This window comes from Pempheris klunzingeri, chromosome 24, assembly GCF_042242105.1.
Source record: "Pempheris klunzingeri isolate RE-2024b chromosome 24, fPemKlu1.hap1, whole genome shotgun sequence".
Classification (NCBI taxonomy): domain Eukaryota; kingdom Metazoa; phylum Chordata; class Actinopteri; order Acropomatiformes; family Pempheridae; genus Pempheris; species Pempheris klunzingeri.
The window spans coordinates 6,367,139-6,383,538 of NC_092035.1; the positions used below are offsets into that span (position 1 = coordinate 6,367,139).

The 16,400-nt window shown below is 42.3% G+C and overlaps 1 protein-coding gene across 1 annotated transcript in view; it reads right to left on the reverse strand.

Annotated features, from left to right (window-relative positions):
- ptgfrnb (prostaglandin F2 receptor inhibitor b) overlaps positions 1-16,400 on the reverse strand; it is a 47,111-nt gene that overhangs the window by 18,253 nt on the left and 12,458 nt on the right. Inside the window, exons 5-10 of the mRNA XM_070855570.1 lie at positions 15,773-16,198; positions 5,334-5,480; positions 5,053-5,213; positions 3,870-3,990; positions 2,994-3,213; positions 2,725-2,912 (exon numbers count right to left, since the gene is read on the reverse strand). Coding sequence (XP_070711671.1) covers positions 2,725-2,912; positions 2,994-3,213; positions 3,870-3,990; positions 5,053-5,213; positions 5,334-5,480; positions 15,773-16,198 — 1,263 coding nt within the window. The remainder of the gene's footprint in view (positions 1-2,724; positions 2,913-2,993; positions 3,214-3,869; positions 3,991-5,052; positions 5,214-5,333; positions 5,481-15,772; positions 16,199-16,400) is intronic.

Here is a 16,400-nt window from a genome sequence, read left to right on the forward strand (position 1 = left end):
GGTCGCTCTGTGTGGGGTCAACTCAAAATGTTCGACTTGGATACACACACTTGAACACTTGAAAGATTACGCACACACACACACACACATGCACGCGCACACACACAGAGACGAAAGCAGGGAAAGAGAAGGAAAGCAGCGGTGCAGATCTCTGCAGCTGGCTGATTGGCCAAAGGGCTTCACTTTGAAGATGTCCCTGAGAGAGAGGGAAAGAGGGGCAAGAGAGGTAGAGGGAGACAGTGGGCGTGAGAGTGAAAGGATGGGGGAGAGAAGGGGGAGGAAAAATGGAAAGAGATAGAGAGACAAAGAGACGTAATGCTCAAGGGCTTACACCCTCCCCAGAGGACAGTAGTAGTCTACAGTCCATATATCTCTCTTTCCTTCCTATAGTTTTAAAGCCTCCTACAAACCTTGTTCCAAATGCTGATAACGATATTTTTTTTAATACAGGTCCCTTAAATTTTGGTTATTAATGAGTTGTGAGGACGATATTAAGAGAGACTGTGATGTGCCAGAGCCGAGCCAGGGAGCAAAAGGTCCCGATTTACCACTTAATCTACGTTCCAATGATGTAATGACCGAAAGAACGAGATTGCGGATGCAAGTGACTGAAATGAGTTTCCTCCGCAGGGTGTCTGGGCTCAGCCTTGGAGATAGGGGAAGAGCTTGGACATCCGAAGGGAGATGGGAGTAGAGCCACTGCTCCTTAGTGTTGAAATGAGTCAGTTGTGGTGGTTCAGGCACCTGGTCGGGAAGCCAAGTCCAACTGGAAGGAGACCCAGAACTCACTTGAGGTACTATATACGCCACCATTCAAAACTTTGGACACACCCTCTCGCTCATTACTTTTATCGTTTTCCACGTGACTGATTTAATCTCATACAGATTGAAGGCATCAAAGCACGTTTTAGATTTTAGATTCTTCAAAGCGGCCATGCTTTGCCGTGATGACAGCCCTGCACACTCTTGGCATTCTCTCACTCAGCTTCATGAGGTCGTCACCTGAAACACTCTTGAAGGAGTTCCATGAGGTGCTGAGGACTTGTTGGCTGCTCTTCCCCCCACTCTGTGGTCCAACTGAACCCAAACAATCTCATCTGGGTTTAGGTTGGGTGATTGTTGAGGCTACGTCATCTGATGCAGCCCTTACTAGCCTGGAGGTGTGTTTGAGGCCTCATGAGGGCCAGTTTCATCACAGTGTTTGATGGGTTTCATGACTGCACTTGAGGATACAATCAAAGTTCTTGTCCATCATGTCTTCAAGTAATGATGGACAGTAGTCAGCTGTGTTCACTGTATAGAAGTGAACTCAAAGCAAAAGGTGGTGACTTTGAAGAATCTAAATTATAAAACATAATTTGGTTTTTGTTTAAATACACGTGTTCCTTCTACAATGTGGAAAATAATAGAAATAAAGAAAAACCATTGAATGAGAAGGAGCGTCCAAAGTTTAGTCTGATACTGGATATCATCTGGCCTGGGCACCCTCTATTGCCACGGCAACTTCACCCCAGACAAGTGGGAGAAAATGGGTGGATGGATAGATGAACAGTTGGATGGATGGATGGATTTAACAGCTTTCTCAAAACGTATAAATGGTGAAATTCAAACCTCGCTACTCATGACTGCGATGTGACGGCAAAGTATAAAGAGAGTAAACAAGTAATGCTATTTCCAAAATGCTCCTAATAAAAAGAACTTGCCATCTTTGCATATTTTATGTAATCATGTCGAACATGATTGTGTTAATTCTTTGTCATTCTTGTGTTACTATCCTACTTGATCAATATTTTGTGCAAAAGGCTTTTATTGTGTAGTACTTTATAACTTGTTTTAGAAAGTGCTATGTTATGCTCCTCTTCCTCACCCTTTCTCCTAATCTACCCCTTTCTACCTCTTCTTTACATCGTTTCCTCTAATTATCCTCCCTCTTCCGCAATATTCCTTCACCCTTTCTTACCTTTTTCTCCCACTCACTATTCTAACTATCATCAATTATTCCTTCCCTGTCCTCCACCCTTCCTTATTTGTCTTCTTCCCTCTCCTCTTTTTCCTCTCTCTTTTCTGTCTCCCTTTATATTGTGGCTATTTCTCCCCATCTCTGCCTCACTCTCTGACTCGTTCCCTTTCCAATTTCCTCCTCCACAGTCCACTTCATCATCTCCGTCTCTTTGTCTTCCTCCTCGTCGCCTTCCTCTTTTTCTTTCCCTCCTCTTCCTCCCTCTCCTCCGACGCTCCTGTTCCTCCTGTCTCCTACTTCCCAGTCAGATCAAAGAAAGTTAAGTAGGCCAGTGGCTGTGGTGGGCGTCAAAGGGCTTAAGGTGTGTGTGTGTTCCTCTTTATTTTGCACATTGTTAGTGAACTGATGTTGGTTATCATTAATACTGTGTGGGTGGAGGATGTGTGTGTACAATGTATCTAGAAATCTACAGAACTGCTTACCCGTGTCTATTGATAGACTTCAGGATTTCCAAGATAATTAAAATAGATTTATTCTCTTGTTCATTTTCATAACAAGCCGAACAAATATAAGTGATTGACTGAGTCTTTAAATAATGACTCTTACAACAGCGCCAGAAATAATTTCCCCGACATTTACTCTTCTGTTGTGCCCTTTGTACACAGCTGCTTGTAGGAAATGTCATTAAATGAGCACCATGTCTTAAAAGAAAAGAGAAATCTAAAGGAAATCTTTGTCACCAAGCTGTTCACATTCAGACCTACCATTTTCTTGAAAGTCAATCCTGACTTTGTTGGACTCTGCGCTGGTGGCTTTGGTCCAGGTTTGTCCTGGCTGCTGTTTTGTCCATGCAGTAATGTGACACCAGTAGAAACCTCTGTCAGACAACTGGACGCCCCCCAGGCGAAACCGAAACTCTGCCGGACCAGACTTTGTCAGAACCAGATTGTCTCTGAGTGGAAAAGGAGATGGATACAAATAAAGTGCATGGCTCAGGTAATGTGTTAATGTTTGCATGGAGGCAGGTTTGTACCTCCTGTTGGGGTCTGTGGCTCCTCCGTGCTGCAGGACGTTGTCAGGGCTGAGAGTCACGATGGTTCTTACGGGGGTAGCCAGGCTGTCCTGTGACTGGATGAGCACCGAGTAGCCGGCCTCCCCAAGGTTCTCAGTGGACACGGCGCAGCTCATCTCAAAGGTAGCCCCCCCCACGGAGGCCTCACGAATGTGCTTGGCCACGACGTTTAGAGACGGACCTGAAAATGAATTGATCAATTAATCGAGCAATTCAATGGCTGAGGGGGGGAAAACCCCAACAGCGGCCAACAGGAAGTGACAAGCGATTACACCATGAAGTTGTTCTGATTCAAAACAGTCTCTCTCTCACACACACACACACACACACCAGTGTGGTTACATCATGGCTCAATTAGCTAAATTGAGGGCACCAACTTCAGCATGTGGGACTGAAATAGAGAGGAAGTGTGTGCTGAGACAAGAGGTCTGTTGTGATGTCGAAGGACTTTACTATGAAGTCTGGGAATGATATATAGACTGCAGAGCTTATTCCTAAGGGTTACTATGACTGGCTGACAGCATCTTAGAGTTTTCTTAATCATGAACGTGAGTTAATGACTGAATTTCACCCAAAAGTACTTCATTAAATCAGAGATTACAACCCAGAGCATTAGGATGATTGTTACTTATTTTATTTCATGTTTTAAATCTGTCCCTTGCCATGACTGACACTGACAGGCAGACAAAGGTGTGGAGATATATATAAACAGAGCATTTGTCTTTTTGGTTTCATCAAACAACATCAGACGACTCAATCATTCAATGATGCAAGCCACCAAACGGAGGAGCTCACAACAGATGATGATATGAGGGCAGATAAATAAAGCTTCCTTACGTTTGGTGTCCCATTGTACAGTGTGTGGCGAGCTCTGGTACTCGGCGGTCTGCACCATGTCACCCTGGCTGTTCATGCTCCAGGCAGACACAGTGCAAGCATACTGGCCCATGTCAACCTCCTACAAATGAAGTGAAAATGAGTTAGTGATCAAAATTACTGCAGAGGAACCTGCCAATTGTAAGTTTTTAACACTTAAGTTCATCATCTTGTGACATTTTTTGGCCTCTATATCTGTTGCAGCTCAAGCTTTACCCTTTTCCTTGGCCTACTTCACATGATATATAGACAAATTGGATTTTCAAAGTCACATCAAGAAAGACTATATCTATATTTACAAATGCACACATATGTACAATGTTTTTGGCTACTTAGAGGCAACAGAACAAGCTTGAAACACAACACTGACCTATTAGAACGTTGTTACTGCTAATGTGCAAGCAATTGCCTATTTACACACCCAGCAGACGTAGAGCAACATTAGCATTCATTTGTAGTCATGTTTCTGTTCTGTCACCATCTCTTGAGAAAACTGAGAAAGTGCACTCTCTGCAAGGCGATCTGGGCGATCTGCCTAACCATAACCTAAACTAAACCTATAACCACTGTGAGTTCAGTGGATTTAGACAGATATAGCCTCCAGCTGTATACACTGGTGTAGTAGTCACTAAAGTTGTGGGGTGAAAAAATACAGTCAAGATGGCAGTGAAGATAGCAGAAGCAGGGATTTAGTCATGCTGTATCATGCATAACTTAAACGGATCACAACATATCCGTCAAGGAATTAACATGCTGATGCTCTGGTTCAAAATGAGACCAAACTTTTCTTGTCAGCTTTTGAGCGACGACAAAAGCCAGCAACAGACAAGGTAAGGCTTGTTTTTAACCTAGCCAGATGCCTTTCGCTCCGCACACACACATAGACACGACCCCCTTCAGGCTGACGCCTGGTGGAAATAAATAACTGGCTAATTTGCTGCTAAATGTTCACCGGATAGTCGCCAACTTTGTCTGTAGTAGTCTGTTTGCAGGATGAAAAATCAAATGCAAATCTTCATAGAACTGAAGGGAAATACAGACACTGATATTGGATTTGTTTCTACATGCGAATGCTTTCATGTTACACACAATAACTGTGACTGTTTCCATCAATCATTATGTTCTCAGCTCTCTGTTTTGCTACCTGCGTGCGGAGGAATCGTAGCTTGAATGTGTCAGGCTGGACTTTGGTCAGAGACAACACACCGCTCTTCAGCCTGTCAGTATACACTGATGCAGGCAACAGGTTGCCATTGCTGTCCAGGGAGGCAATGGGATGTGAGGTCTGAGGATCGTCACCTATACCTGCAGGTGAACAGACAGTGAATGGACAGATTGAACACTGAGTAAATCTGTAGGATTTTTAGTATCTCAATAATTCTGTGGAAACATTCAAGATTTTCACAAAGGCTGAGGTTAGAGTACCAGGGAGTGTGGCGTACACCCAAGTGACACCCAGTCGGGCTCCCAGGGGTAAATGAGTAATATTGGTCACATGACATGCCAGCTCTGTGGGTTCGGCAGTCATCTGGGGTATCACGAGGGGTTCAAGGGTCACCGAGAAGCTCGGCTCTAGGAAGAAAGGGGAGAAAGCATAAAATTAAATTCAACTTTATTATATACTGTAATGTTTACAACATTTAGAGGCTTTTAATGATGTTATTTTTTGTCCAGTTTGTGCAAGTACATGATCACCTACAATTGGTGGTTGTCCGGGTAAGTGGGGCCTTTTTGACATACTAAAGGGAACGAGACCCTGCAAGCCACTACAGTCATAGCTGCATTTTGAAACTTGATATTAGATTGAACACTTTCCACAATCTTTGTCAGGTACTGAAGCAGCACAATCAAACACGCCCCTAAAGGATTGTAACAAAAGCCCAACCTAAAACCTTTGTGAGAACCAACCACTGCTGCTGAAAAGGAGAGTATTGTACTGCACTACAAGAGAAACAGCTTTATGGCCCTCTGGACAATACCATGCAGACGATACATCTACGTCTAAGGTATGGTCTCACAAGCCTTGGTTCCTCTAACTACTAATACCCTGTCAGCTGTCCATAAAAAGGTGCTGCCATGTATGAATAACGCCATAATGATTAATTTCTGTAAAAGAGCCCAAACACATTACTTGAATAGAAAACTGAAGCCGGCAATGTTACAGATCCCATGTCTAAAAAGAGGTTTAAATGAGACCTCTGGAAGGGTGCAGGCCACCTTCTTCTACAGGAAGAACGATGGCCTCACAATCACAGTCGAGTGCAAACTACTCCAGTTAGAACAGTGATGCTGGTCCTGTGAAGCTAAAAAGGAGGCATCACCTGCAAATGTGAAGATCCACCACAACATTAAGTTGACACCAAGATTTGATCTACACTTACTTAACTATACCTAGAAGTATATTAAACATACAAATAAATCTGATTGACAACAGCTGTCACACAAGGCAAATAATTAAGATTTTATCGGTCCTCTTGTATACCTTTGGTTTTAGTTTGGGCTGGACTCCAAGAGTTCCAACAGGAAAATCCTAATGTTACAACATGCAATGATAAGTTTAGACAAACTTTGAGGCCACAATTTGAGTTGAGCTAGAATATTCCCAGATGACTGAAATGATGCTTGATGCTTAATATTAACATATTGTATGAGTGTAATGTTAAGCTATCAACGTACTTGCAATAGATCATGTAGGGTACATATACATACACACATACTCCAATGTCATTACTTTGAAAAAAGGGCAGTATTGATGAGAATAGGCAGTGACATTTTCTTTTTCATCTTACAACATAATAACGGAGATATACAGTCGTGTATTGGCCTATCAGACAAATCCCGGTGGGCCACCGTCAAACAAATCCATAAAGTTATGATGCTTTTACTGGCTGTGTGGGCCTGTCTGTGTCTGTACCTGCCTTCTCTATGTGCCTATGTGTCATTTGGGTTGAGCACGACAGCTTGCATGTTCTGGGACCTCACCTCCACACAAGTGACAAGTGAATCCTGCTTGTTTTTTTTTTTCTTCTAGTGGTTAGGTCCTTAAATAGAGCCCAGAAAGAGAGCCAGACAACACAAAAAGTCCAAAAATAACACTGTTAACTGAGTGGGATGAGGTGTGTATCACAGCGTTAATAGTGTGTGTGTGTGTGTGTGTGTGGGTGTGTATAGGTGGTGAGACAGGTACTCTTAGCCAGACATCCAGATTGCACCTTTACACATCAGTGAACAGGAAACACACACACCTCTCCTAACAGTGAGTTATACCACACACATGCTGTGTGTGTGTGTGTGTGTATACAAGTAGTCACCAACACAAAACAGACACACACACACACACACAAATCACTATGTACAGGTACATACCTAAGAGTGCCCGAATGCGTGTTTGGCAAAGGAGGGGGGGGTTTGTGTGATGTCATTTGGACGTCATACACACACACACACACACACTGAGTCATGCACTGTCACCATCTGCTGTGAACCACTCACACACACACACACACACACACACTTTGATCGATGAGAATGTGTGAAGCTTTCCTGCCAATTATCCACACGCCCCTCTCTCTCTCTCTCATTTCCTTATTTAGCAGAGCAACATGACCACTCGTCACCAGTCCAGGAACTCTGATATAGTATAGTGGATCTGACAATAATTAGCAATAATGACACCAGCATTTTTACACACATTTTGCACCAGAACAAAAGTCTCACAATTTAGCTTTTTCCCAGGATAACAATAAAAAGGAGCCTAATAAATCAAATTAGGCTTCAACCTTTACAAAGACCTTTAAAAGACTATTTTTATCAGAAAATTTGAACATTTCTGCAATGTTTAAGAGTTGTGAACCAAAAGTTACCCAAATCTGCAGATTTAACAGTTCTTTAATCAATTCAAGAGTTTGCACGTTTCTTTTAAGGGCTTAAAAATCAACGAAACATCCCACTGATTTCAGGGTTACTTTAAAGGTTAATCCGCCAGTGCTGGTGGTCCTTTTCTGTGTCTTATAATTCAATACATTTAAAGCCTTTACAATTGTGGACAGTCAGAAAGAAAGAAAAAAAAAAAAACTTTGGACGATGTGCAACTTCCTAGATTAAGACAAGTAGATAAAATAATTGCTAGATTTATCAATAATTGAAATAACTATTAGAGTTTGATGACTCATACTGGACTTGCTATTCCTGTAGATGAATTTAAACCTAAGACGGTCTTAATAAGATAGCTTAGATAGATAAGATTGGCAGGGTGAAAAACAAACTTTTTCCCATCATGCTCTCATTGTGATTCATTTTTTTTGTTGTTGTAAGGCGACTGCGTTAATGACACAGTGATTTGACTGTGGGTATGAAAACACTAACTGCGCATTCAATTAGTTTCTAACAGGAGGTTCTTCTATCATGACATATACTGAAGTACAACCCATATATGAAAGATGAGTGCACTATAAGACGTCATCTTCTCAAGCCCAGTAGAACCAAACAACCCTTCTGCACCCTGCGGTTTCTGTGAATATGAAAAAAATCCTGCGTTACAGAGTCAGTGATGCCCCTGACCTCATGCTGTGCTCTCATGACTGAGTCTAACTCAGAGTGTAAGCTTCTCTTTCTGCACTCTGAAGTTTAGCAAAGCAGAAATTGTGTAAAAAACAAGCTTTAAAAAGAAGGAAAGACTCTATTAGTGTGTGGCTCGGGGAGGCGGAGTGAGGAAAAAAAAAAAAATAGGTCAATGTCGATAACAAAACAAACCGCTTTCATCTGCATTGCACTGCATGTGTTCATTTTAAGAAGCTAGTTGTAGTTAACACTCTTTCTGGCAAATCACTGTCACCACTACATTCACCGCAAAACTGACTACTGTGTTTCAAACGTTATCGCATCTCATTCATTATTTTTCTGCTACGCACAGTGCAAATCATGAGCAAGCGTTCGGTACAGTGAAAGCACCATTTACTGGAGGGCTGCAGCTCACAGTTGCTTTCATCGTCGATTCATTTACAGTCGCACATTTTCTCCATTTAATGCTTGATCGATGAAATATCAGCAAATTGTGAAACATGTCCTAAAACTATACAGACTAAATGGGTTTATTTAGCAATATTCAATACAAACATATAAATTAATATACTAGACAAGACAAGTAATCTTTACCTCTTTAGAAGTCAATATTCTTAATAGCCCCTTTTCCTTTTTCGAACTTTGAGGTGCGGTGGAAACGCAAACCACACAGATTACCAGGAATTCTTTTACCAGGTAAATAAATCCCTGGTAATAAAAGTTCCTGGAAATGTTGGTGGAAAATGGGCTATTGTAAGAACTCATGGAGAATTATCACCTGACTGCAGCTACAGCCATACTTCCCCTTATTGTTGTGTGTTTTTTGACTCGCAGCAGGCAGTGGAGAAAGAGTGGAGACGAAAAACTGGGCTAAGAGGAGAGCGAGTACTGGACTAGCATTAATCAGTTGGAGAAAAACATGATCATATCAGCTTAAAATGTGCTAACATTGCCAAGTGGCCAAGAATATTGTTTTACAGGCTTAAGGCATATCTTAATATTTAATATAATGTTGTATGATACACCAACTGACACAAGAAACCTAATACCTCCTATGGGAAACGTAGGAAGAAGGTGTCAGTAGGGGCCCACAACCCATTTTTGCAATGCAGATCTGCTAATGACTTGGGCGGAACCACGCATGCTCATGTTAAAAAAGTTCCAAATTCGACTTTTTAGACATATATCCAAGAATCCGTCATTGTGAGCCACAGTCAAATACACACACTCCCCGCGTAACAGCAAAACGAGGAAGTGCTGCTATCAGATGTTGCGTTTCAGCAGCAGCTCCGATAGGCGTCATGCCGGGCTTTCACTGGAACACGTCTGATTGGTGTGTTTTTCTGCTTCGGCTCGATTACAGGTGGGCCGTACGCCACGGGAGGGTAAGATGTTTCTAATGAGCAAACGAGATGAATGCGAATCGCTAACCTTGGCAGTGACCTGGGCAGACAGTTGAACTCCAAACAATGGTAGAGTCAGCTGTTTTGAGGAACAGAAGAATGCCGTAGTCTGCCAAAATAACCAAGGGCTTGTGAGACACTCTGGTCTCACTGGAGTGTTCAGGCGTGTGTGTGTGTGTGTGTGTGTGCGTGATAGGAAAACCAGATATGAATAAGCCACTCGAGCTGTTCGCTCTTTCTGTCAACACTCCCTGCGTCTCCCAGGATGGAGGGGAAGTACAGACACTGAACATGTGTACTTTTTGCATCACAATTTACAGCTAAAACAACATGTATTCAGATTAGTCATCTGTTTCAACCAATGTCAGGCTTCCCAATGTCTTTATGATATAGCAAGAGGTCCACTTCTACAAAATCTGATTAAATATACATTTACAATACACATTTATTTAAAATATCTCATTTAATCCCATTGGGAGGTGTGGTGCATTACTAAACACTTCAAAATTGAAATATTAATCACTGTTGTTTTGCAAGCAAACTGTCCTACATGCTATGCAGATGTTCAAAAACGAGGAATGAGCCGAGCTTGCCATGGCATACTGTAAGATGCATAAAGGCTAAATAATAAATATTCCTCAAATAATGGATGAGTAAGTGTGAAAATCATGCCAACATTCGCTCCACGCAGACAAACCGCACTGATTGCTGGAAGTGAACGGAGGTGGAAGCTCTCCAACGGGAAGGTAGAGACACTGAACGGTGTAGAACATCAGAAAAGCACAGACTGGTGCTTCATGCAGCCTGTGACCAAGCACAACCTCCTTAATCTAGCTGTTTCACATTCCAGTGAGGGATAGATTTTCACTGAGTTTAAGAAACTACTGGAGAGCTGCAGAACGTTGGATCGTTTCCTCGGGGACGAAAAAAAAGCGGTTTTCACCAGTCAATTCTGTGTGAAATGAAGTTAAAAGTCTTTAATACTGGCTACGCAAAGACACAACACACACTAAAGATCATCAAACCACGACTTATCTTTATATCATGCTCATGTGACGGATGCTTTTGTCAAAAACAACTTAAGGCATACATCGGAGGCAATTTGGGATTCAGAGTCTTGCTCAAGGACATCATTAAGTGGGCATGGGGAAGGTGGGGATCGAACCGCAAACATTAAAATTAACAGCCAACCTGTTCTTCCTGCAGCTACACCCCCCAAAGCAAAAACAGTACCGGAGGAAAAACTAAATGCATTCCTTGTAGTTATCTTGCAGTCATCAAAACAGAGCTCTCAATCTCGTGGAACTATGGGTTGGGTAATCTGACGCACTGTTCATATGGAAATATTAATGAGAGCAGCTTTAATATGAAGTGTGAGGACCAAGACGTGTTCCTTTAGTCCGGTCAGCTGGGAGACACAATCTCACCAAGGTGTCTCTGCCGAGGTCCTATCAGTCATGCTGGAGCACTTCCAAAGGAGAGGAGGGGGGGGGGGTGACCTGACTCAGTGCTCTCAGTGTGGAAATAACCAGTAAAATCAGTAAAACAGCAGATGTTAAATGCTCAGGGGAGCGGTGGGGCACATTGATCCGCTCCCCTAACTGGGCACGGAATCAAATGCCTTCAACTCATTTACCTAGTGGCTTGTGATTAGTAGCTAATTGACTTTTCTAGAAACTGGTGGCCACCTGTCCCCTTTTATACACCCCCCCCGAAAAACACGTTTTCTACAGCTTTATCAATATTTGGTCACCACTTCTGATCAATTCGTCAATCCAATATTGGAATCACTAGAAGGATGCAAGAGAATGATCACAACCCAACAGCTAGAGATAATGTGGTGAAGTCCAGCCTCTAATTCAAAGGATCATTCTACTTACAACTAGTTTTGTCCATATCTAGCAAGGGAGCAATTACTTTGGGGAGTATGTTTCCATAACCAAGTGAAATGAAAGCAAAACTACGAGATGTTGTGTTCTAAATCTTTTGAACCCGCCCGTACATCGCTGTAACCTGCTATATTACTTATATTACTCGAAATATACAGTATTGTTTTCTTCTAGTTTCACATGAACATGGCAGATCCACAGTTCTAAAAGAGCAAGAATCTGCCATCGATACTATGCAAATACAACTTCCAAATAAGCAGACATTCCCATATAGATTGGATATATATTCATAAATATTCTGATAAGCTATGAAAAATAAGAAATACGAGTCTCTGTGAAATATAAGCAGACCTTTCTTGAGTGAAGTGGCTCCATTGACAACAATTCCAGCTGACACAACAACACACACACGGGGGAAGTGTAGCCAAGGGTGAGAGGAATTACACCCTCTTTGTGTGTGTGTGTGTGTGTGTTCCTGCCATGGAGAGATCCCTAAACAAGTTCTCCAACTCTTTTTGTGCTTCCTGGTAGGCTGTGCAGCTTGCAAAGCATTGTGGGAAGAGGGGGCAATCACATCAGTAGAATAGGAAATGACTGGTCGACAACACACGCACACAAAAAAATCTCCAAATGAATGAGGATGAAATGTGTGACCTATTGTCAATTAGAAATGTTGCTCCCATGGAGTGAGCAGTGAGTGTGTGTGTGTGAGTGTGAGTGTGTGTGTGCAGACGCAGTGTGAAGGAATGTGTACCCCCAGGCCAAAATGAGAGCGCTCCATCAGTGAGAAAAGCCTCATACCCACACACACACACACACACACACACACACACACACACACACACACACACACACACACACACACACACACACACACACACACACACACACACACACACACTTGGAGCATGCATGTGTGTGTCTAGTATTTAATCCTTCCACAAACCTAGTTTTAAGCTCACACATTTGTAAAATGCCCAGCAGAAACACACATAAATAAGTAAGCAAATAACATATTGGTCATACTCTCACACTGTGTCCATAAAGCCTGGTTGATATTTCTAAATGTTAAACAGATCCTCAAGGCTCCAGGAAACTTCTGTGTATCTACATGATATGTTTGTTCATTTAACTTAAGGCTCCGACTGACATACAGGAGGGAAGTATCTTTATAAGCGCCGCAACCAGGAAACAGTTCGGCTTCATGTTCCTCAAGAGAAAAACAGAACATTGCAAGAGTCAGCTGTCCTCCAATCAGTCGTCCTACATGTATAGCTATATAGCTGAGCAGAAGAACCTTTGGTCCTAAAGGACAGGGTTTTCTCATTTCATTGCCATCCACATACAATTTCAACGTCGCAGCATCATGTTTGAGTTTTTCCATAAAATGCAGAAAGGGTTAGAAAGAAAGAACAAAAACCTAAAAGGTGTATGAAAAAAATATACCTAGTCTCTGTGGGTTCAACTCTCAGCACTTTTGTAGCTTGTAGTAATTTTTTGGAGTTTGGTTTCACTCCTGCGTTCCTGTTTGTACTTTAAAACCAGCCATATTACTGTTTACCATGTTTGGAGTTGCTCCCTTACAGCTGTATTACAGGCAAGTCAGTTTGCATTAGCATCCCATAATTATTCAAGTCGGATTATTCAAATTTCGGTCAAAGTATGCATATTTTAGCGTCGTGACTGAGCCGAGCCAGTGTGTCATCCATCTTCTAAATTAGCCATTTAGCCATTGTGCTATTGCCTTGTGCGACTGTGTCTGGCTGATCGATCAACTCTCTGACCTCCGTGAGTGCTTTCTGCTAACAGTTGAGTGGGCGTTTTCCCATTTCCACTGAAAGAAGCGTGGGTGTGGTCCCCCTTTAAAAGGCTTCCCACTGTAGCCGTTCATCACTTTCATACAAAACGGCCAGATTATGATCCATTAGATGTTTTGGAATATCTAGGAATATTTTGAGGAGAGGAAGCTGCTAGCCACAGTGCAGGGAAGTCACCATAAAAACGAAGGAGGCAAGAGAAGAAGTCACATGAACACAGTAAAGAGTCAGTGTCAGTATAAAAGACATCAGTGAAGTAGTTCTCCTCTGATTTCATTCTGCAATGACATTTTAATCAATTCAATTTCATTTAATTTCCCAAATGTTATTTTATTTCATTAAATGGAATTTGAATCATTTCCAGTATTTGTTAAGTGACTTGGGGCTCCCTTACCACTGAATAGGTGTGGCGTCTATGCTTTAATTTAGTTAGTCTGGAGTTTTAGTGTCCCATCCTAGAGCGAGAAAATCCACAACCTACAAAAATCAGACCAAAATGTTATGATATGTTACAGAGATGGTTGTTAGGGTATCTGTGGTTGAAATGCAGAAGAGGAGAATGAAATTTTGCCAAGTGACTGACAGGACTGCATCGGACTCCCTGTTTGACCAGTTCAGGTGTGATTATTTGGCTCATAGAGCGCACCGTGCCTAACAAAGCAGATTGAAGCGGTGTTAATCAAAGATAACGTGAAAATGGAGGCTTGAATGAGCCTTAAACGCATTTAGGAGCAAATAAAGAGTTCCATATCTAATAGCATATCTAATACATTAACTTGCAAGCCAACAACGCTGCCTTCACCGCAGAAGATATAACACGATGTGAAATTCTAAAATGCGGTGGAAACAGAGAAAAGACAGACAGACAGAGACCTCCCACCATCCCAGTAATTGATTGCTGTGTCGACTGTGTTTGACACCGCTGGTCTTTAGAGGCAGGATCAGAGCATCTCACACACACACACACACACACACACACACACACACACACAGCATACCCAGAGGTAGCAGAGTGCAGGACAGGCATGACTAATCAATCCTCCTCGCAGCAGGAGTCACCAGGCTGACTAGAGGATTAAAGAGTTTCCCCTTGAGACTCCAGATTCATCTGCGACACCGCAGCACAGTTACGCTTCCACGTAATCATGAGATCATACAGTAACACTGTGCACATGCTCCTTTAAATGGACTTTTTTTCCCTCATTTCCGCCATGTTGGACATCAGAACTGTCTCCAACACACCAAATGTCCTCCAATCCGTCGAACTATTGTTGCAATAGCTTTTCTAAAGATATATTTGTGAGAATTTATCATAAGTCATCACTGCACACAACATGATGTCTGCAAATCCAAGGTGACCACTTTCAAAAGACCTCGTTCAGAGCACCATTAAACAATGTGGTTATAAGCAAATGAGCACATATTAGGAAGCAACAGTTAGCTGACAAACAATTCCAGTTTCATATCAGGATGATATTTTAGAAAACGTTTGTTCCTCTTTTGTGCACTTTAGTGTAACGTTTGTTCCTGTTTGTTAGAAAACGTTTTCCTGATATGAAACTGGAATTGTGCTGCTAGCAAACCATATCCTGTGGCACACATTGTGCCGTACGATGCGGGAAGTTTTGACTGGAGACGATAACATGGAACATAACATTCTCATTGGCAAAAGCTTGAGAAGCTTGAAATGAGAGAACACTCGTGAGCATCTTGTATGTCTTGCTTTATAATTGAGTTTGAAGTCTTTATACAGACAAAAACACCAATTATTTGCTGGTTCCAGCTTCTCAAATGTGATGATTTTCCATTTTTTATGATGGTTGTAACTTGTAAACTGACGTTATGTCATCAGGTTTCTAATTTTGTTTAACAGTTCAAGACTCAAATATAATTAAAGGGTATATATATCACTGTATTCTGACATTTTAATCTTAACATCAAATTATTAGTGAATGAATGTATTGATATTACTCACTAATCACGATAATTAGATTCTCATGAAGTAAATTTTAAAATTCATTGAAACAATATTTAAAGTGAGAACTTTGACTTAGAACGATTTATGAGGTCATAATATGTGATACTCATGAGTGTTTTAATCATATCTAAGTTTTTGGGTTCATGTCTCATGAATCTGAACATTCAAAAACATTTAAATGAATGAAAAGTCAGTAAATATGCTGCGTTCCACTCACTGATCTGTGACACCTTCACTGTCACTGGGCTGGACGTTTTCTCAGCTGCCATGTGCCACCTCCCTCCGCCTCCTGCGCTCTTTCCTCCTTTCTCAATGAAGGCTCGGATCCGGCAGGTGTACACCCCTCCATCCTCCCCGCTCACTCCCCTCACCCTTAGCCTGTATTGTCCGGTTCCTGTTCGCTCCAGGCTCCCCTCCGCTCGCTTGCCTTGCACTCCGCTGGAGGTCGTGTTCGAGATCACCACCCCACTGCGGTCCATGGTGACGATGTCGCGGCCGTCGGCCAGCCAGGTCACTTCCAGGGCGAGGGTGGGCAGGTTGTCGACGGCAACGGAGCAGAGGAGGGTCAGCGTGTCACCGGGGGAGAGGAGCAGAGATGTGGTGGAGGGAGAGGAGGATGAAGCATTTACACTGAGGGACTGACCTAGAAGACGGAAACAAAGACAGTCAGTCTCATGTGTGCAATTCTAAAGGTCCTCAGCATTACTGAATCATTTTGACAAGAGAATAAATTATTCGATTAATAGCCCCTTTTCCACTGCAGGAACCCCAAACTTTCCCGCGAAAAGTTCCTTGTAGGGTGGTGGAACTTTTCAGATTACCCAGAATTCTTGAGGGGCGGGGCT